Here is a 21,694-nt window from a genome sequence, read left to right as displayed (position 1 = left end):
ATGTATGTTTATGGCATGGTATGCCTCTAGGTGGATAAAAGAAAAAAGGGAAACCAGATTGTTAAAATAGGCCCATAACAATACCAACATGAACAATGCTTTATTTATTATTAATCCCCAAGGAGGGTACAAGATGACAATTCATTTCATGGCTCAATAGAAGGTCATATCAAAGAATCAGTTAAGCTTGCAAGCACCATGATATAGATAGACAGAATGTAACAATGGGTGCAAAAGTCATAAGAAGTCAAGTTTTGTTTTCCTATTGGTGTGAAGGTAATAGAAATATAACAAGGAAACATGGAAGTGGAGCATGAAGAATTGTTGGCCCTAAAAAATTTAGTAATGTTTCACCATATTATGGGTATCTAAACCTGAGCAAGTTAAAATTGGTCCTTACATAATAAAAGAGGATGTTAGAAGGCAATTAACACTAGATCCCACCTACTCAAAGAAAATAGTAGTAAACTTTACTCTCATGAATATCTGATCATACAACTATGGTATGTCAAATACGTAGAATCTCTGTTTATAGTAGGGGTGGGCAAACTTTTTGGCCTGAGTGCCACATCACGGAATAGAAAGTATATGGCAGGCCATGAATTTTCACAAAATTGGGGTTTGAGTGTAGGAGGGGGTGAGGGTGCTGGTTGGGGGTGCGGGCTCTGGGGTAGGGCTGGAGATGAGAGGTTTGGGGTGCAAGAGGGTGCTCCATGCTGGGATTGAGGGATTTGGAGGGGGGGGGGGAGATCAGGGCTGGGGAAGGGGATTGGAGCGTGGGGAAAAGCTCAGGGGTGCAGGCTCCAAGCGGTGGTTACCTCAAGCAGCTCCTGGAAGCAGTGGCATGTCCTTTCTCCGGCTCCTAGGTGTGGAGCGGGGCCGAGCCGTGTGGTGCAGCCCCCAACCTGGCTCCCCAGCGGGAGCTTGCGGGCTGGCTTAAAATGGCCCCCAGACCGTAGTTTGCCCACCCCCGGTTTATAGGATGGAAGAGATTGGTAAAAGTTGGGTTTTTACCAAGAATGCCTACTAAGAAAGTGAAAAGAGATCTGCTAGAATGGCTCAAAGAGGAGCAGGAACAGGTGTCGGAGTATTAAAGAGTATAGATGTAGAAGTGCTGGCTAATAAATTAAACGCAGTAGGACAGCACTTAGGAGCTTTATCTAAACCCCTGAAAATATACCTCTACCTCGATATAACGCGACCCGATATAACACGAATTCGGCTATAATGGGGTAAAGCAGTGTTCCAGGGGAGCGGGACTGCGCACTCTGGTGGATCAAAGCAAGTTCGATATAACGCGGTTTCACCTATAATGCGGTAAGATTTTTTGGCTCCCGAGGACAGCGTTATATCAAGGTAGAGGTGTATCTCTAAATGAGATAAGTAGTAGACACCAGTGAATAGCTAGTTTACTCCCTGGATGGGAAAAGCTACAAGAAGCAGATCACTTAGCAGTATTACAAACAGTGGAAGTATTACAAAGCAATATATCGATGGCACTAGTTTATACACATGCACAAACATGAATTAATAATTTGGTAAAAGGCATTAAAAGGGATGGAATGATTTGGGTGCCACTGACAAAGGTGGCTGAAGGACTGGCTAGAAGCACAATATGAATGAAGTGTTGTGATCAGAGCTCTCTCTGCGAGGGCTGATGGACCGACCTATCAAGATGATCAAAGAATGAGTGGGATCCTGCCTTCAGAAATAAGAAGTGTAACGTGGCCACTATTTCTGAGCAAAAGTTGTATCCTTGGTGGAAAATGGTAAATTTTACATATGAGGTATAATTAAAACAAATTACCATCCACATAGTAATAATGTCTGATGTTCAAACAGAATGGATATCCCCTATTGTGGCATTGGGACTGAATCTTAATAAGAGCATAATGCAGCCAATGGAACAAAAATCATGGGTCATAAAGCAAACCTCTGTATGGACAACTGTGGAACCTGAAGTTTGTATGGAAGAATGTGGTATTGGATACATTTGTAATCATGATGCTGTGCAACCATACAATATGTTTAAATTCAGAAAAGGGAAAGTGTCACTATGAACTAGATCCTTTTCCATTTAATGGATCTGTAGTTGTGCATATAGGGAACAAATGTGTATGTATTAGAAGATGGTGCGAATGGTCTGAAGTTAAATCATTTGTTTAATACAACACATGATTCTCATGAAAACCAATGTCTATATAACAAATTAATAATACTGAAGTGGCGATAGTAAATCATAATGTTAAGATGCATATAAATGTGTAATTGTTTATAATAATGAGGGTTTAATAATTAATAAAAGATAATTTTGAGCAGTTATAGCCAGGAATAACAAGGTGGTGGTCACAGGGAATCACAGCCAGAAAAACTAAAATGATGGTCTTGAAGTGATTGGCCAATAGCAAACAGGCAAGCTGAGGTGAGCTAAAAATCACCCCAAAAACCTGAAAGGAGGGATCAGTTGAGCATGGCATCTGTTTTCAGTAAGGTCCAGCTTTGATTGACAGATAGGGTTGCCAGGCATCTGTTTTTTGAGCATAATGCCCGGTTGAAAAGGGACCCTGGTGGCTCATGTCAGCAGAGCTGACCAGGCCTTTAAAAGTCGAGCCAGCTCCGTGCAGCTCCCAGAAGCGGCGACATGTCCCTCTGACTCCTAGGCGCAGGGACAGCCAGGGGAGCTCTGCACGCTGCCCCCGCCCCAAGCGCCAGCTTTGCAGTTCCATTTGGCCGGGAACTGCAGCCATTGGGAGCTGCGGGAAACAGCACCTGGAGCCCCTCCCACACCAGCGGATGGGGGTAGCGTGCAGAGCTGCCTGGGCGCACCTCCACCTAGGAGCCAGAGGGACATGCTGGCTGCTTCCTGGGAGCAGCTGGAAGTAAGCGCTGCCTGGAGCCAGCACCCCAACCCTGAGCCCCCTCTCCTGCACTCAAACTCCCTCCCAGATCACCTCCCACATCCCAGCCCCCTACCCCATCCTGAGCCCCCCTCCTGCACTCCACACCCCTCGACCTCAGCCCCACCCTAGGGCCTGCACCCCCAGATGGAGCCCTCACCCCCCCACACCACAACCCCCTGCCTGGAGCCCCTCCCACACACAGAACCCCTAATTTCTGGCCCCACTCTGGGCCTGCACCCCTCCACCCAGAGCCTGTACCCCATCCCACACCCCAAACCCTTGCCCCAGCCAAGAGCTCCCTCCCACACTCAGAACTCCAAACCCCTCATTCCCTGGTCTCACTCCAGAGCCCACCCCCCCAACCCTCATCTCCTCCTGCACCCCAACCCCCTGCCCCAGCCTGGTGAAAATGAGCGAGTAAGCAAGGGTGGGGAAAGTGAGCAATGGAGAGAAGGGGGGGGGGAAACGGAGTGAGCGGGGGGGGGGGGGCTCAGAGAAGGGGCAGGGCAGGGGCAAGGGTGTTAGGGTTGCCAATCTTCTGATTGCAGAAAACCAATTAACAGATGAGTTTAGCAGCTGTGATTGGTTCATAAGAACAGACGAATCAGGGAAGGCATAAGGATGATTGGTGGATAGGTATGCTAATGCTGATGATTGAAGATGGAACCAATCAGAACAGGGTAAAAACTATATATAAGGCAGGGAGCTGAAAGGCTTCATTCAGTGAGAGTGCGAGGCGCTGGAGTGAGTGAACATTAGGAGAATCATCAGAAGCTGAAATCACTGACGAAAGAAGAACTAAGGCAATGCAGTTGGAGCAGTGGCAAACAGCAGAGGGACAGAAGACTATGGAGAAGTATGATGACACTCGCATAAGAAATTAGAATGTATATGCCTGAGATGATAAAGCTGGATGTTTGTGTACATATGTTTATTTTAAGTTGTAATAAGAACTTGCTATTAGCATCCTGTACGTGACTGGCCATCACATGCAGAATGTAACCACTTAAAGCTATTCCCCATTGTATAATATTGCAATGTTGGGTACTTTAATGTGTATATGTGCCAAGGAAATTTATTTTACCTTTTTGACATATGCCTTTTGGAAGAATTTAATGTTTTAGATTTATTGTATGAAGACATACTGTGTCAAATAAAGTTTATTTTTGTTTGCAAAGATTGCTGCCTGAGTGTCAATCCTTTGAGCAGAAGGCAGTATCTGTGTCCTCCCAAGGGTCAACACAATCTGTTCTGGGAGTTCTCCAAAGGTCAGAGGGAAACCCCTGGTAAAACCCTGGCAATTCCTCAATAGTGGGCCACCGCCTTTCAACTACCAAAAACAGACAAATTGAGGATTAAGTTACTGATATAGGCAGGCCATTGTGGGGGTGCCTTAAGTCTGATTTTGGGGGTAACAACTTCTTCTAGCTGTGACTCACCTGTAAGTTTTGTTTCACTGAATATTGCCATGTGAGGAATAGCGGGCCTCACACCCAGGTCGACAGGGCTCAGACTATGGCCATCACCCAGCAGCTCACCTGAACCAGTGGAAAAGGAAGTTTGCAAAGCTCTAGCTCTCAAAAGGTCCCATCCATGAAGCTCCTGATTGGGAGAGATGTCCAGCCTCATCAGCTGGCTGTGACGTACTATTTAAGCCAGAAAAAGGCACAGAAAGTTGTCTAAGCAACTAGGAGAATCCTTAGCTGGCTATTACTACAGACCCTGCCTACTTGCCTGACTCCTGAATCCTGCTTTCCTGTCTCTTCCCGCTATCTTTACTGCAGACACCTGTCTCTTCCTGGTTACCTGCCTTACTCCAGATTCTTTCTCCTGCACCCGATCCCTGATGCTGACTCTGGCTTCGACCCCTGGCTTGATTCCTAACTCTACCTCCCGCTTGAACCTCTGGCTTGGCAACTGACTCTGATTCCATTACACCCGACGACCCACGCGCACTCATAGCTGTATTGTACAGCATCAGTACTTTTGAGGATAGTGGTTCAATGCTCAGATCCACCTCTGTTGAGCAGTTTGTGAACATTCCAAGTTACAAACTTTATTTGGGTCCACAGAAAAGCTGGATGACCGGTCAGGTGAAGCACTCTGATAAATTTGGGTGCAGCAAGCACTTTTTAGGGATTTTTTTCCATCCCTTTCCCAATTTGAGGACAGCAGTGCTTGGTTATTACGACTGCTGACACACCTAGGAAGGATACAAACATGGCATCTACACCAGTCTACAACCAATGACCATCACTCCCAGGCTACCTGCGTGCAGGATTCTGACTAAGGACTTCCAGCAGCATCCTCTCCCTGTCTCTGTCGGCATGTACCTATTGCATAGTACTTGGATTATGAGGTCGCAGAGTCAGTGTTGCATTGCTGAATCACCTGCACTGAGATTGGATTATAGTGAGAAAGGTGTGTGCAGTTCCCTTCCCACTGTCTTGTCCATGCAAGCCCATGTGCCGTACAGAAATTGCAACAAGCAGGATAAACATGGATTAAGTGCCTTTTTCTAGCGAATGCTGTTGACACTTTATGGTTCCTTCATATTTCCAGTTACTTCTGGAAGAGCAATTAGAAACTATACCTCCAAGGGAAAAAAGGAGGCTGATATACTGAGAGAAGTGCCAGACCAGCCAGAGAAAAGTATGCCAAGCACCGAGGTGGTCACCAACCAGGGCGGATTAAAAATAAATAAATACATAAAAATCGATTTTTTTTTAATAAAATGCTTTTTGAGGAAAAAACGTATCTAAAGATCGTTTTAATTAAGACACATTATAGCTCAAATATATCTCATCATGGAATAGGGATTAGAAATTCTAATTCTATAGTATGAGACAATATATTCACATGATGTTTAAGAAAAGTTTTGTAAAATGACTTCCAATAGTTCATGGATTAGGGATCTAATCTTATGGGATTCCAGGGGCTTCTATATAGCTTATTTAGGTTAATCTTTCTATCTACCCAATGGGACTCAGTGCTCAGTCTAGAAGATACCATCAGAGATGCTTAGTTTTGCAGTTCTCCAACTGTGGATTTGTGTCTCCAGAGATAACATGCTTGTTAACAGCAAAAATGTTTTAAAATAAATATGTAGAGGTGAGAAATAACAGACCTCAACCCTATTGTCCCTTTGCAAATTCGTGTACACAGAGTCAATCCCTTACCTCTCTCTAAAAGTACAAAGTTTCAAAAAGTTCCATGAATAGAAGACTGTTGGGGGTGGAATAGATCTGGACAAGAAGTCTAGAGATAAATGTGAGAAGCGAGAGACATATGCTTGTTTTGTTAAAATATTATAGGTTTGTTGTTGAAGAAAAAAAACCAGAATACTTAACATTGTTGTTTTAGTTAAATAAAACAATTTAAATGTCTGTCTGGTGATGTTCTCCTCCTAATACAGCATGGCAAGAAAACCCTCCAAATATTAATGATTAAACTGTTGAAGTGGAGATAGTTCCCAGTGATTTCATAAATATCTGCTTCAATTACTTTTGGTAAATGAATAACCAATCATTCATTTTCTGATATAGCTGTAAAACGAATCTGAAAAGTTTTCAAAATAAATCATTGTTTATAAATGTATAGTGTGTACCTTCTAAAAATGAAACCTACATCTATCTCTGAGTTGTGAGGAATATGTATTAAGGTTATAACAACCAACAGGAATGCACTTTTATGTAGAAAACCATGATTAAATCGAGTTTGGGTGAAGTGTAAACTGGTTCACTGGGTGGTATGTGTAGTAACAAACTATTTATATTACAAGATATGAATTATGACCAAAGTTTTCACAAATATCAGAACTGGGGATTCTCTCTTTCCCTTCCATAACTACAACCGTACATTTCACAATTCTATTGGAAAAGTTCACCAAAACTATTTATTCAGTTCCACAATACAGATCATTGTTTTGAGAGTGTAAAATGTACTTAATGGTACAAAATAAAATTGAAGTTTCATGGGTCACCTTATTGTTTTGATGAAGTCACTAGACAAATTTTGTTAAATTTTAAAGAATGATAGACCTGAAAAATCTTACTTAGAGTTTCTATTTGTCCATACCAATATATTTCAAGACCAGGGACTCACCCGGAGTTATTATGGTGAATATTGCACGCCCTTGCCATTAGCACCACAATCATTGGTCGAAAGGCTTTTCCTTTTCCATCAAAGTAATATTCACACATTTCTCTAAGTTCTGCTGTAGATACAAGTAATTCCTGTAAACAGAACAATGTATTACTTTCAAAGATACATAATCAACCTGGATTACAGGTTAGGAACATGCATTCAAATCCTCTTAGCTAGTTGTTTGGTTTTTCTCCCTCCAATTTATGTTGGAATTGGTTTTAAGACTATTCTTAAGACTATTCCTCATAACAACTTGGGAAAAAAAAAGATTAAGAACAGTGAAGTACTCTAGATAGTGGAAACAAAGTCATTTTTCTGCTTCCATCAGTTACGCAACAATTTCCTCTTCCCCTTCATTTTAGATTTAGAGGAGATCACGTGACAGCAATACACGTAGACTATCAAGAGAAATCTTCCTTCAGTTACTTTGCTTAGAGTTTTGGCAAACTTTAAAGGGAACCCGATGGTTGCATTTAACTGTTTTCAATGTCAGAATCATTACATTGTCCTAAAGCATTCACCAAAACCTCCTACCTTTTTAATATCCTCATACAGATTCTTCAAGTCTTTCCTACCAAGTTTAAAAGGATCCTTGATTTTTTCATCAGTAACTGTTTTACTACAGCTGCATGGTCGTGAGGTTGTTGTATGATGAAACCTGGCAACAGTATGATCCAAAAGAAATAAGATTGTTAAAAATGGCTTTTTTTCTGACTTTACACAACAAAAAATTCATGAAGGCTCTTGCCTCCCCAAAAATACTTTCAGACAGCACAGTGAGGCGTTTAGCATGGCTACATGTCAGGATATGCTACATGTGATACAGATTTTAGAGTGATGTGTAAAATGCAGCATTTGAGAAAATGTGTTCAGTAAACTAGGGAGAACTTTTTTAGCAATGCAATTTTTGTTTTTCTTTCCTTGACAGCCAATTTGAAGGTGTAGTCAACACCTGCAATTTGTTGTCAACAGAATGACTTTACCATCCTTTTTTTCTTAAGAAAGTGGTTTCTATTTTGGAGTTGAATATACTCTACACTCTATGCAGCTAGTCAATCTGGCCAACCATGTCTACATCAAATTCAGTCCTCCAGATAGGACAGAGGCTGAGCAATAAAAAGAGTCAGAGCTTCTTTCCGGATATGCCAGGATCGATAGGGAATGAGCCTAATTTCCTTGAGGATCCCAGATATCCACTGAATTTGAGGGTTATACCCACACACTAGGTTTCCTCTATTTCAACCTCAGGACATTACCTGAGCTTTTTTCATTGCTGCAAGTTTTTCGTGATGGGAGCATTTCAGTCTACCTGCATGCCACATCAACAGAAAATGTAATATGACCTATATATTAAATTGGTCTTGTACACACTAGGGTGAATAATCTCATTTTACAGTCTGTTTTAGTAACCAAAGCATTACAGTGTAAAATCCACAACTTCACATATGCAATCTACCTAATATAATTACTTCTTTACCTACTTTCGTTGTTACCTAGCAATATGGAGCTTCAACTTACCGCAAAAATATACTACGAATTTTTGGAAATGACAAAACTGAACTTCTCCCCAGAAAATAATGCATCTGCAGAAAGAAAAGACTACTTTTACTTTGAAATCAAAATCTTTAAATTCAGTGGAACTATATGATCATTAATACTTGTTCATTAATATTTTGTTCCAGTATTTCCTCATGTAGATAGAGAGTTGTAAAACCCAGTGCAAAGGCAGTATTGCAATTGTTTCCTTACATGATGTGGTATGTACATATATATTGCCAGTTAACTACTTACTTGATAAGCTGACTCCTGCACACAGGAATGCTGAACTTATTCCTTCTAGTCACTAGGAAGAACCAAGGAGGCACCTTTTATCTAATTGATATCGGAAAGCTGTACTAGCAAGACACAGTTTGTGCACTCAGGGGAGGCAAAGTCTCCTTGCAATGGCTCATTATCTTGCCGGTAGATTTGGGTTGAGCTGCCAAAGGACAAGAGCTGCTGGCATGACCCATGTTGGTACAACTCTACCCCGATATAATGCGACCCAATATAACACGAATTCGGATATAATGCAGTAAAACAGTGCTCGGGGGGGGGGGGGGGTTGCACACTCCAGTGGATCAAAGCAAGTTTGATATAATGCGGTTTCACCTATAATGTGGTAAGATTTTTTGGCTCCCGAGGACAGCGTTATATCGAGGTAGAGGTGTATTTCCAGGAACTGCTACACTAATTAAAAAAAAAAAAAAGTGTGCATCCTCTGCTTTCCCCTAAAGAGGTTTTAAATCAGCATGCCTCCTACCGTAGTCCCTTGTGCACAGGAAGGCCTGGTCTACACTGGGGGAGGAGGGGGAATCGATCTAAGTTATGCAACTTCAGCTACGTCAATAACGTAGCTGAAGTTGACGTACTTAGATCTACTCTTAGATCTTCACTGCTGTAAGTCGATAGCTGACGCTCCCCCATCGACTCCGCCTGTGCCTCTGGCTCCAGTGGAGTACCGGAGTCGACTGAAGAGCGCTCGGCTGTCGATTTATCATGTCTTCACTAGACATGACAAATCGACCCCCGCTGGATCGATCGCTTTGGAGGTAAGTGTAGACATGCCCTAAGAAAGAATACTGCACAGGCGCCAAACCCTCACCATCTACCCATCCTTCCTGGAAAAGTTAAAAGATAAAGAAGTCAGGCCTAGACAAGAAGTGAACATTCAAATCAGCACAATTCCCACTAAAGATCAAAATACTAATGCCACAGGACTCGCTGTGAATCCTGCCCCTCCATAAGGGCATTTGCAAATAAAGTTGCAGCAGCTGGAGCTGCTACTATGACATATCCATGATTTCAGTCTCTTTCAGTGGACAACTGGTGTCCCATCTCCTTGTAAGTGCCACAAAATGTCTGATGAGAAGTTTGCTTCCCTAGCCCCCCAAATTGCACTTCAGGAACAATGCATGTAGCTAATTACTTAAGTGTTTTCCTCAAAATGCAGCACGAGATTCAGTGACTATTTGGTGGTTTACATGAGAAACTGAGGCACTGGAGGAAATTTTTTATTTTATTTTTTAACCTCAGGTCACACATACCAAATCAATCAATACAGCCAGCATTTCTTAGTGCAGGTAAAGCCAACAACTTGACCTTTGAGAGACAGATCTAAAACACAACCATAATTAAACAAACAAACAAACAAACAAATAAAAAAACAACAACCCCTCTCTCATTTTGACTACAACAAATGTGAAAACTGTATTTTCTTGCCAAACAAACTCAAATTATAGGTGGTAATGAAAACACTGGTTAATTAGCCTAGTTCTCCTAACACAACTATAGGAAAACCTTTTAGGGTCTTCCCCCACAATAAAACAAGTCCCGAACCCATAAAGACTTTAATTTAGCATGACTAGTCTTGTTTCAGGGCATAGTAAGGAGGATCAAGGATGAGGGGAAATGAAAATCCCCCATCCCTTTGCACGGAAAGAAAAGCTGAGAGAATCTTAATTCAGGCTGTGATTGCAGTGGGACTACTCATGCTTAAAGTTTAGTATGTATGTTTGAAAGACCGGGACCTTTGCATTTGTGTCGAATCTATTAAGATTGATTGTTTTTAAAGTAGTTTAAAAACAATCAGACTAGTTTTACATTAATTATAGATGTAAGAAATAAATTCCACTCGTTCTGAATGCCAGAAAACAACTTTTTATTTTATTTTTTTTATAAATACAGTTTTCTTCTGCATTTCCACCTTTATTGAATTCTGGTCTATCTCAATTTACTTAAAGTGATCAACAGTGTCTTGAGGTATGTCTACACTTATGGCAGCATTTAGAGTACAAGAGACTGCATGCCCAGCTAGCACGGGTGAGGCACCACTAAAGCAACAAGAATGCAGACATACCTAGAGTATATATATACCCTATGTGATTCTCTACACACCCAAGCAGTACTTCCCACATTTACACTGCTATTTTTAGCAGTGTAGTGTCCCACTTCCAGAGCCTTAACCCACCGCAGCCTTTCCATAAGGGAAAGGCTCTGGCAACTCTCTGCTGCCAGAGCCTTTCCCTGCTGCTTTCCTGCTTTGCCTGGGGTGTGTAGCTACACATACCCTACATGCCTCTGCCAGTGTAGACAAGGCCTTAGATTCTGGTCACTTCACCAAGACCCCTGCTGAATTACAGATACCAGCAAACAGACCATTTACTTCATCAGTTCTGTGTAAATCTAATCACACCCTCATATATTCACAAAAGTAATAAAAAAAACAAATCAAACATGTATTTGGGTCACTGCACAGTATTTAAAATCTAAACAGTCATAAGGCAAACATAAAAAATGTCATTACCAAACCAAGTCTTATGACATTCTCTAATTACCCTTGCAACTTTTTTTTAAGCAAATGAAAGGGATACTATCAGGTTGTTTTTTAAAGAAGTTTCTTAGAAACTAATATTACATTAAAATTAAAACTAATTTAAAACGTCTAATTTCTCTCACTTGAGCACTGAAACTACATTAGTCACTTTTTTCAATCAATTTCACTTTCAGGCATTACTACAATTAAGCATATATGCAGTGCAATAATGCAGGGGAATGTTAATTTGTTAACAACATTTATTAAATTTTCATTACCTCTCAATACAATCAATTATAAATAATTCTGTAAGTACAGAAAGACCTACATTTTGGGCCAGAAGTAAAGTAGTAGTAGGAAGCTACTTTCACGTGGAAGGTTACAGCCCATCCATTTTGAGAGCTTTTAGGCCTGGAAGCTATCTGCAGTTCCTTGTGGGTACAACAGAAGCTGTCAGATGACTGACTGGGCAGCGTTCTCCCAGAAAAGGTGAGGGCTTGAGATTACCATGTTCTATAACTGTGGTTCACAAACAGCGTATTTCTGCACACGTTCACATGTGTCTTTCACCGACTACAAACATACCCACCACCCTGGTACCCAGCCCTCACATACCAACCCCCACTCTGAACATCCCTGCCCTCTGTACCTATAAAACATTTAAATAGTCTCTTCTCCTTCTGAACCCCATAGACAAACCATCCATGTCCCCTGCATTCCACATGCTCCTCCCTCCTTCCCTTGCACTTCCTGCCCCCAGGCTACCTGCCCAGTACCCCTCGCACCCCATGGGCCCCTCAACCCAGTGCCCCTCGCACCCCCATGACCCACACGCCCCGTAGCCCGGCGCCCCTCCCACCACACGCCCCACCCCGCGGTTCCCATTCATTCCCTGTGACCTCTAGTTGCCCGCAGCCCCGGCTCGCTCACCTCGGCTGCCCCCACGGCCCAGCCCGCCCGGGACCCGGACCCGAGTCGCGGCCCGGCGGCCTCCAGCAGGCTCCGGAGGCAGCCGAACGCGGGCGCCCGGGAGAAGCAGCAGCGCCGCCACCACAAGGCCATGGCGTCTCCCAGCGACGCTGCCGCCCACTCCGCCTCCCGGCCCCGCCGCGACCCGGAAACGCTGCTCCGCCGCCGCCCTTTCCCCCGCGGGCAGGTCCGGGCAGGGCGCAGCCGGGGGAGGGGTGGCGCCGTGGCGGGGATACGTGGGGAGGGTGAGGGGCAGCCAGGCCCCATCTACAGCCCTACGGGGAGCCGCCCACCCCTGCGCCCTCGGCCCCTGCAGCCACGGGGGTCCCCGGAAAAAGCCACCGCCCAGCCCGGGGTAGCCACACGGGGGTCCGGCCGGGCAGAGCGCCCGGGGCGGGGCGGGGGCAGACAGATCCTTCCTTGGCGTGACAGGACGTAGCAGCGCAGCCAAAGCGTAGCCCCGTTTTGGCCAGGCTGCTCCTGGGGCAGGGCTTGTGCCTGCCGCCTTCCCGTCTGGGAGCCGTCTCGCACCCTGGCCTGGGAGCCAGTCACACACGCCGCGCGGGCGCGATGTCTGGTTTCTGGACGGAGCCTGAAGGCTGTGCTGGGTCATGCAGCTGAGCCCGGTGGGGTGGTCAGGCCGTCAGGTTTTGTAAATGTTTTTGGAGAAACTTCTCCCGGCCAGGCCGTTTTCGGCACAACCACGTCACCTGAAATCCAGTTTTGAGCAGTTCGCGAAAACCCTTTCGGAACAATAGGCAACTTGCCACTGTAGAATAGATGGGGCTAGAGCGATGAAGAGGGAGGGAAGAAAATATCTCTAATTTATAAATTAATTAATATATTAGAAGGGACCATTGTGATCATCTAGTGTGACTTTAATGAGCTGTTTTCCTGGCTGAAGGCTCTTTCCTGCAGAAGAAGAGCCTCGGTCACATTGCTACTGTTTTGACTCCTGGGTCTGTGCTGAATGACAATCTTTAAAGCAAAGTTCCAGTGTCAGTATGTTCAGGCGCCATGGAGTCCCCTGGTTGCTCACCTGGGTGGTGGTGCTGATCTGTCAGGCTGGATGCTGCCTCCTGGATTCCATTGGTGCAGCAGGGAGTTTCAGCCATGTGCATCCTTTCAGCAATAAATCAAACCTTGACCAAGGTTATTGTGAAAGAAAAAGAAAAACAAATAATTTTAGTGTGTGGAGCCTTTCTTCAGAAAGCCTCATAGGTACATTATATATTGCACAAATATTTTTGTTTGATGGACTGTGCTCTTTGTTAAAATGCTTATTAAATTTGCCTGCAGCTTTATTTGGAAAGAACTGGATTTGGTGGTTAGGGAGAGACAGCGTCAAGCTCATGTACTACTTTAAAAATTACAACCAATATTGTCCACAGCAAGCTATTTACTCCTTTTATCTTTGTATTAGAGATTTGTAGCTGTGTTAAACAATACCACTTATCCAGTGAAGGGCCAGGGCTGTCCCAGTTGTGTATTAATGCAAAATTGGGCGTGTCTACAGGATTGCATGCAATAATATATTTTAACATTGAACTGCAGGGTAACCTACTCAGATACTAAAATTGCATGTGATTGTAAAAAAACCAACAAAAGTGCACTTTTTGACAGCCACCCAAAACAGATTTTTCAGTGGTGGTATTTGAATAACACTTCTAGAAACAAATGTCAAGAGTTATAAATATTTATATTAACAATCACTGTATATTGTTTGTGAAAATGTCTATTAGGAAATTTAACATGGGTACATTTAGCAAAGGATTGTTAAATTACTGTAGCAAAAAATCATGGAAAATGTTAGATTACTTTTAACACTAGTTTGTTGTCATAAAACATGCTATTCCTGCACTTCTGTCTCTAGCCAGGAGTGGACAGCTATTCTGCAGCAAGAGCCATAGACTATGGGCCCTGCTATGACTGCTTTGCACTACACAAAGCAGTCTTACAGTTGGCTAACTGGCTATCTGGGGATCACTCTTGCACAGGGGAATCTCCAGATCAGTATTTTTCTGGCTGTATGCCACCTATGCTTATGGACTCTATAAGGGGCTTCAATTGTGTTGCTTCATTGCATAGGGGACTTTGATTGTGGGGGAAAGAGGGTGTGGTTACACTTGGGGAATTCCTGGCAGCTGGAATGGCCTTTTAGGCCATATCTACACAGCAAAGAAAAACCCATGGCTGGCCCATACCAGCCCACTCAGGCTCGCGGGGCTCAGGCTATGGGGCTGTTTTATTGCTGTATAGATTTGCAGGCTCATGCTTGAGCCTAAGATCTAGGACCCTGCAGGGTGGGAGGGTCCCAGAGGTTGGGCTGCAGCCCAGTTCCAGGAGTGTACACAGCAATGCAGGTGCCGCGCAGCCAGAGCCCAAGTCAGCTGGCAAGGGCCAGAAACGGGTTTTTCTTTGATGTGTAGACATACCTTTAGTGGCCATTACGACTGTGTGCAAGTTGTAGCAGCCCTGAGGCTGTTCTAAATTGCATGGGGGGAGGGGGGACAAATTGACCACCAGTTGACCCCAGATTTGTTTTGGAGGGCATAAGTAGTATAAACTACTTGTCTGGTTTACACTGTAGACAGATGAGGACCCAGCACTTACTGTCTAAAATATGGATACATTTCAGTTCTGCTATTTATTTGGCCCTGTGTTTTCTATTTTTATTTTGACTTTAGGAGAAATAATATATCTATAATAATGTGGTTAATTTGTAACATTTTTTAAAAGGTTCATTGGATTTTTTACAGCTACGCTGCCTGTTGATGCTATTCCAGAAAACTCAATTCGTAAAGTACGAGACTGCATTTTTTCAGTAGCCTACCCTACTCCTTTTATATCCAGAGTTGTTCTTGTAGCAGTTTCACAGGTTAGATTTTATTTATTTCTTAGAATATAGTGTTCCTGTTTTATTAATATGTATCTTTAAAATTAATAGAAAAATGTGAACACAAAATGTATTATGTATATCAGGCACCTTCATTTTAGTGGTGTCTCTTATTAACTCAAAGAATAGCATGAACAAAATCTCACTGCCATCGGAACTTCGGTAATGTTTACATAATTTCTGCTTTTCAGGATGTTCTGGAAGGTATTTTGGACCTTGATGTATCTGTCAAAGAAACAGATGATTTTCTCCAGCTTGTCAGTGGTGGGAAAGTGGTTTTAGGGTCTATTCCTCTGGCCCATAGGTATGGAGGCCATCAGGTAACAATACCTGTTCTTCCACATGATAATATGCATTTATGTGCTGACCTTTACCATTTGGATTATGTCTTGAGAATCTGTAAAAAAACTCAGAGCTCATTGAGGGCTAGATTGTAATTTTACATTCTGTCTTGTATAAGGGGCAACAGGCAGAAAAGGGAGGGAATTGTAAATCTTGGTTAGTTTCCTCCTGTGAGTAAACCCATTGACTTCAGGAAATCTTCAACAGTAAGCATGTGCAGGATTATGTTGAAACATGTTTGTGGAATCAATCCCTTACTGATTACCTGAGCATTATTTGTATCATATAGGTCATGTTAAGATATTTGTTAATGATGTCCCAACATGTAAATGATAGCAAGAAGAAAATGACTTCGTTTTTTAAATTTCTGTTCTTGTTAGTTTGGTAGTTGGGCAGGTCAGCTGGGTGATGGAAGAGCCCACTTGATTGGAGTGTACACAAACAGGTACAGCATGCTTGATTTTAAAATAATCATATAGCTCTTTATGTTCCCAAATATTTGGTTGACATGTGGATATCCCAGTATGTATCATCATAAATACTACTATTGTTTTTGTAGGTATGGTGAGAGATGGGAATTACAGTTGAAAGGTTCAGGAAAAACTCCATATTCAAGGTACAGTACAGTTAATTCACACAGACAGAAGTTTGATGTTTTCTCTACATATTTTAAAACAGAAGACAAAATATTCCCAATCCATTTGTTCTCTGTAGAAATGGTGATGGAAGAGCTGTGCTTCGCTCCTCTGTGCGAGAATTTTTGTGCAGTGAGGCCATGCACTACCTTGGAATTCCTACAAGCAGGGCAGCTAGGTATTACCCATCTTTTCTCTTTTGCAACATTCAAGTTTATGGAAACTATGAAGTTGAGTTTTGGGATTGGGCTTTTTTGGCTTGAGCTATGCATCAGTGAAGTGGAGTAGCTAATCTCTTAGCCCTGGTCTACACACAGCCCCTGGTTCGAACTAGGGTACGCGAATTCAACTACGTGAATAACGTAGCTGAATTCGAACTACCCTAGTTCGAATGACTTACCGTCCAGACGCCGCAGAAGCGAACTCCGCGGCTCCAAGGTCGACTCCGGCAACTCCTCCTGCCGCGGTGGAGTACCGGAGTCGACCGCGGCGCTTCCGGAGTTCGAACTATCGCGTCTAGATCAGACGCGATAGTTCGAACTCCGAGAAGTCGAACTCGCCGCGTCGACCCGGCGGGTAAGTATAGACGTGGCCTTAGAGAGAGATTTTTTCTAAATGCAGAGTTACAACTAGTGCCAAAATATACCCCTCCATTTTTTGAGATTGGTAAAACTGCTTAATGAATGCTAGGTTTGAGAATTTTCATTACAAATTAATTCGCTTCTGCCTTTGAAGTAATTTGCAAATACATTTTTGTTGATGCTACTATTTGCTATAACTTTTCTCTGTTATGGGATGAACAGCTGTGCATGGATACAAGGGAGGGTGAGAGAGGGTTGTGTTTTAAAGGGACACCATCAACTTGATATCTACTCAGTTCTCAAAAATGAGTTAAAATTAATTTGAGAAATGACACCTGCCACTAACTTCCCCTTCCATTGTCTGGTATTACTATCACAATTTCTATATAATTTTTTTTTTGTACTCTTGCCTGTTGCTGTATGAAAGACCTGCACAAGGAGCAGGGTGAACTAACTGACTCAGATCCTGATCCTATAAGTAATATGCCCCCACTGTATGTATATGAGTAGTCAGTGGGACTACTCATGCATAAAATAAGCACCTGTGTAAGTCCTTGCAGGATCAGAGCCTAAATCACTACTCATAAAAAAAGGTGAAAATGACAATCTGCAAATATTATCATATACACAAAGTAAACAAGATGTCTCTGGTTAAAATTGTGACATTTATTTTGTGTTCCATGTGAGTTGGTCATGTCTGGGAGCTCGTGTTTCAGAGTCCTCAGAAAGTAAACATTCTGCAGCAAATGCATTGTATTCAGCTGTCACAATGCAAACTCTTGGGGTTTCTACCATTGCAGAGTGCCTGCGAATCTCTCTAGCATTAGTTTTAACACATTTGCTCTGCTGGAGTGCAATGTTTGTAAACAACATGTTGGAAGGTCTGTTCACTCATTTCAGCAAAAGGTCCCAAAATGTCAGTAATTGATGCAAAACCACAAATCTTTGTGGACATCAGTGTGAGAGCCTATGGCAAGGTTATGTCCTTCCTTTACTGTTGTCTTGACAGATTGTTCACTTCAGAGATACTATCAAATGTTATTCCTTAACTGTGTATTAATTCTGCTGTGTAGAAAATATTCCTTAGCCCACTATACTTGGCAAGTTGGTAAAGTGTCACTGAAATGATTGTATAAGGCTGTTCTGTAGACTCGTTCCACCAGACTTGTTTTACAAAGTTTTCACTTGAAGAAACCTCGCTGATATCCATATTCTTCCCAATAGGGAACTGTTGTCTCAACAATTTTAATTCATTTACAAAGTTCTTGCTGAGTCTTGACAGAAATGTGGGAAAGGGCCATATAACTCAGCCAAGAAGAGCATCCTACAGGTGGGTTCATGCCGTTAACTTCACGTGCTATTTCCCAACTGAAAGTTGCAGACTACATCTGCAGCAGTGCCGGATGAAGAAAATATCATATTCAAATATCATCTGCAGTCATATTCTGGGGCTTCTAATTGGGAAAACAACACATGAAGTTAGTGGGGTGAACCCACCTGAAGGGTGATCTTTATTTTTAATAAGGATTCAGGGTGAAATTCACCTTACCTATATACAGCCTCAATATTCAGAATGTAAGGCAGCGTTTATAAGAAGCCAGGGGAGGCTAAGCTTCCCCAAAAAAGGCTGGCTAGGCAGGGGGGAAATCACATAGATGTGGCACGAGTCACCCCTCTGTAGGCGTGCCTGCCCACTGCTATCTTGGAAGTGCCAAAAGTGAAGCTCCATAGAAAGGGGTGGTGCCGCGCTCCGTGCGTCCCCACTCTCCCTCTTTCTCCAAGGCCCGTCCCTCGTTCCATCTCTTCTCACACTCACTCTGCCTCTTCCCCCAAGGCCTCCTCTGTCTGCTGCTCACTCGTCTCCTCCCTTCCCCCCACCACTCACCGAAGGCAGGAAAAAGTGGTGAAGCCATGGCCCCATGGTGGCCCCCCCTGTTCTGGGAAGGGGGTGGGCAGATCTACCCAACACAGTGGTTAAAACCCTGGCAGCTGCCATCTTTGCTACTGCTCTCACTGTTGCTACCACTAGTGGAGCCTTAGGAGCCAGCTTCCTTCGGGCCCGGGGGGTGCTCAACCCCCCGCTTCGTCCCAGGCCCCACCCAGTTGTTTCCCCCAAACCCCCATCTCCATCCTGTCTCTTCCTGCCCCCACTCTGCCCCAGGCCCCGCCCCCACCCCATCCCCCAAGTCCTCATCCCAGCCCCACCTCTTTCCACCCCCACCCCACCTCTTCCTGCCCAGTTCCGCCCCCTCCCCTGAGCATTCCACGTCCCCTCCCTCCCAGAGCCTCCTGCATGCCGCGAAACAGCTGATCGTGGCAAGTGGGAGGCATGGGGGGGGGTTGTAGGAGAGAACTGGCTGCTGGTGGGTGCTAAAAACCCGCTACTTTTTTTCCATGGGTGCTCCAGGGCTGGAGCACCCACAGAGTGAGCACCTATGAGTGGAGCTGTACTAGTTTTAGCAAGAATGGAATTTTTTTCTGAAAAAAGGCTAATGTAGACAGTGTCTGCGTAAAATCCACTGAGTTACCGTACATAAAAGGTCAGCAAGGAACTCCTGACAGGGAGTTCACCATGAGGGTCCTTTGACTTTGAAATTGACTCCCTAAAACCCTTGCCAGAAATAATCCATCTTGTTTTGCCTGTAGGGCACATGGCAAAATCCATTTATATGGCTAGGAGGAGGGTTGAGTCTTGTAAGGCAAATGAGGGAGTATGGATTTTTATCTGAAGGGGATAAGGTTTTTCAGTAGCCAAAGTGGGGAGATTTCAGTTTTTTGGATCTTTTTTTTTAATGTAGGGGAAAGTTGGGGGTGAGACCACTAGTATGGTAGCACTGGTTCAAGTGAAGATAGAAACCTACATTGCGATGTTAGTTTTTGGTTTTTAATTTTCTTTCAATCATCTGGGAGTCTGAGACTATTGTTATTTTTTTTACAACAGTATCAGTCAATAATCAGAATCCCAACCATGCTAGGTGCTGTACAGCATAAATTTTAAAAAATGACAGTCCTTGCCCCAGAGCTCACAATTTAAGATTATGACAAGATGGCACAGATGAAAGAAACAGACAAAGGATGGGTTGTGGGTTGGAGGATAAGGTAAAGGTGAAACAAACACATTTTGCTAATAAGCTGTAGCCTCACCTTGTCACCTGCCTACATCATTTCTAAAGACTTAATCATACCAGCACACCAATTATTCATCTTTTCTTTCTTCTTTAAAATGAAATACGATTGTAAAATGTGACTTCCAAAATATTTTTGCTGAGATAACTTTCATGGCTTTTTATCTTCTCTTACAGCTTAGTTGTAAGTGATGATGATGTGTGGAGAGACCAGTTTTACAATGGAAGTGTTAAAAAAGAAAGAGGTAATCGGTGCATTTAAAATATTCTCCAGTGATTTTTTTTGCATTGTGTACTTGGAAAGTGCACTATATTTTTAGAATGAAAATATGCACCAAATCATCTCATTTCCAGAGAATCCTTATTTAGATACTATACTTCCTCCTGAGGAAATCAGCCCCAAAATATTTCTTAATTTAAAATTCCTGTGGTCAAGGCTGCTGTTGATGTGGCATACCTGACCTGCGTGTGTGTCTTCTCTTTCAAAATTTGACCACAACAGCCACAACAAAAGAGGTAAAGGGGGAATTTTCATAGAGCTCCCCTCCAGCAGTGTCCTCTTTTTGGGAACCTGAAATGTGGTAACCTTAGTCTTAATTATTGCTACAAAATACTAGCTCTCTAACTAAGGTAGGGAGAGGGCAGAAAAGATGTTAAAGGGAGAAGTTGAAATTGCTCATGATTTTATGCCAAATAAAAGTGGATATGTTGGAGGAAAAGGGGTGGGAGCAGGGCAGGAATGGAAGGAGAAACAAGAGGGTTGTCTCAGTATCTTCCGGTGGAAATGGTTTAGAAGAGGGGAAAAGGAGTCCAGAAAAGCTGGATGTATTTTAAAGAATCCTTATTGAGGTTGCAGGAACAAACCATCCTGATGTGTAGAAAGAATAGTAAATATGGCAGGCAACCAGCTTGGCTTAACAGTGAAATCCTTGCTGATCTTAAACACAAAAAAGAAGCTTACAAGAAGTGGAAGATTGGACAAATGACCAGAGAGGAGTATAAAAATATTGCTCAGGCACGCAGGAGTGAAATCAGGAAGGCCAAAACACATTGGAGTTGCAGCTAGCAAGGAATGTTAAGAGTAACAAGAAGGGTTTCTACAGGTATGTTAGTGACAAGAAGGTGGTCAGGGAAAGTGTGGGCCCCTTACTGAATGAGGGAGGCAACCTAGTGACAGAGGATGTGGAAAAAGCTAATGGACTCAATGCTTTTTTTGCCTCAGTCTTCACAGACAAGGTCAGCTCCAAGGCTGCTGTCCTGGGCAACACAATATGGGGAGGAGGTGAGCAGCCCTTGGTGGAGAAAGAACAGGTTAAGGACTATTTAGAAAAGCTGGACATGCTAGTTCTAATGCATCCAAGGGTGCTGAGAGAATTGGCTGATGTGATTGCAGAGCCATTATCTTTGAAAACTCCTGGCGATCGGGGGAGGTCCCAGATGATTGGAGAAAGGCAAATATAGTGCCCATCTTTAAAAAAGGGAAGGAGGAGGATCTGGGGAACTACAGGCCAGTTAGCCTCACCTCAGTCCCTGAAAAAATCATGGAGCTGGTCCTCAAGGAATCAATTTTGAAGCACTTTGAGGAGAAGAAAGTGATCAAGAACAGTCAGCATGGATTCACCAAGAACAAGTAATGCCTGACTAACCTAATTGCCTTCTATGATGAGCTAACTGGCTCTGTGGATGAGAGGAAAGCAGTGGATATGTTATTCCTTGACTTTAAGAAAGCTTTTGATACAGTCTCCC

At 43.3% G+C, this 21,694-nt stretch overlaps 2 protein-coding genes across 7 annotated transcripts in view; one reads left to right on the top strand and one right to left on the bottom strand.

Moving 5' to 3' along the window:
• PDSS1 (decaprenyl diphosphate synthase subunit 1) overlaps window positions 1-13,455 on the bottom strand; it is a 45,256-nt gene extending 31,801 nt beyond the window's left edge. Inside the window, exons 1-4 of one of the 6 annotated variants that reach the window (XM_045007226.1) lie at window positions 13,409-13,455; window positions 8,565-8,629; window positions 7,581-7,704; window positions 7,005-7,135 (exon numbers count right to left, since the gene is read on the bottom strand). In XM_045007226.1, the coding sequence (XP_044863161.1) occupies window positions 7,005-7,135; window positions 7,581-7,704; window positions 8,565-8,629 (320 nt within the window). In that variant the 5' untranslated portion in view covers window positions 13,409-13,455. Of the gene's footprint in view, window positions 1-4,339; window positions 4,484-7,004; window positions 7,136-7,580; window positions 7,705-8,564; window positions 8,630-11,728; window positions 11,964-12,330; window positions 12,860-13,408 lie in introns of those variants that run through there. The other 5 variants (XM_045007223.1, XM_045007224.1, XM_045007225.1 and 2 more) reach the window with 5 other exon arrangements.
• LOC123364802 (protein adenylyltransferase SelO-like) overlaps window positions 13,337-21,694 on the top strand; it is a 45,961-nt gene continuing 37,603 nt past the window's right edge. Inside the window, exons 1-7 of the mRNA XM_045007213.1 lie at window positions 13,337-13,590; window positions 15,129-15,247; window positions 15,457-15,585; window positions 15,988-16,052; window positions 16,167-16,223; window positions 16,322-16,420; window positions 20,126-20,193. Of these exons, the coding sequence (XP_044863148.1) occupies window positions 13,374-13,590; window positions 15,129-15,247; window positions 15,457-15,585; window positions 15,988-16,052; window positions 16,167-16,223; window positions 16,322-16,420; window positions 20,126-20,193 (754 nt within the window). The 5' untranslated portion in view covers window positions 13,337-13,373. The remainder of the gene's footprint in view (window positions 13,591-15,128; window positions 15,248-15,456; window positions 15,586-15,987; window positions 16,053-16,166; window positions 16,224-16,321; window positions 16,421-20,125; window positions 20,194-21,694) is intronic.

This window comes from Mauremys mutica, chromosome 2 (genome assembly GCF_020497125.1).
Source record: "Mauremys mutica isolate MM-2020 ecotype Southern chromosome 2, ASM2049712v1, whole genome shotgun sequence".
NCBI lineage: Eukaryota > Metazoa > Chordata > Testudines > Geoemydidae > Mauremys > Mauremys mutica.
Note: the sequence above shows the minus strand (reverse complement) of the source record. Positions and strands in the feature narration are given on the sequence as shown.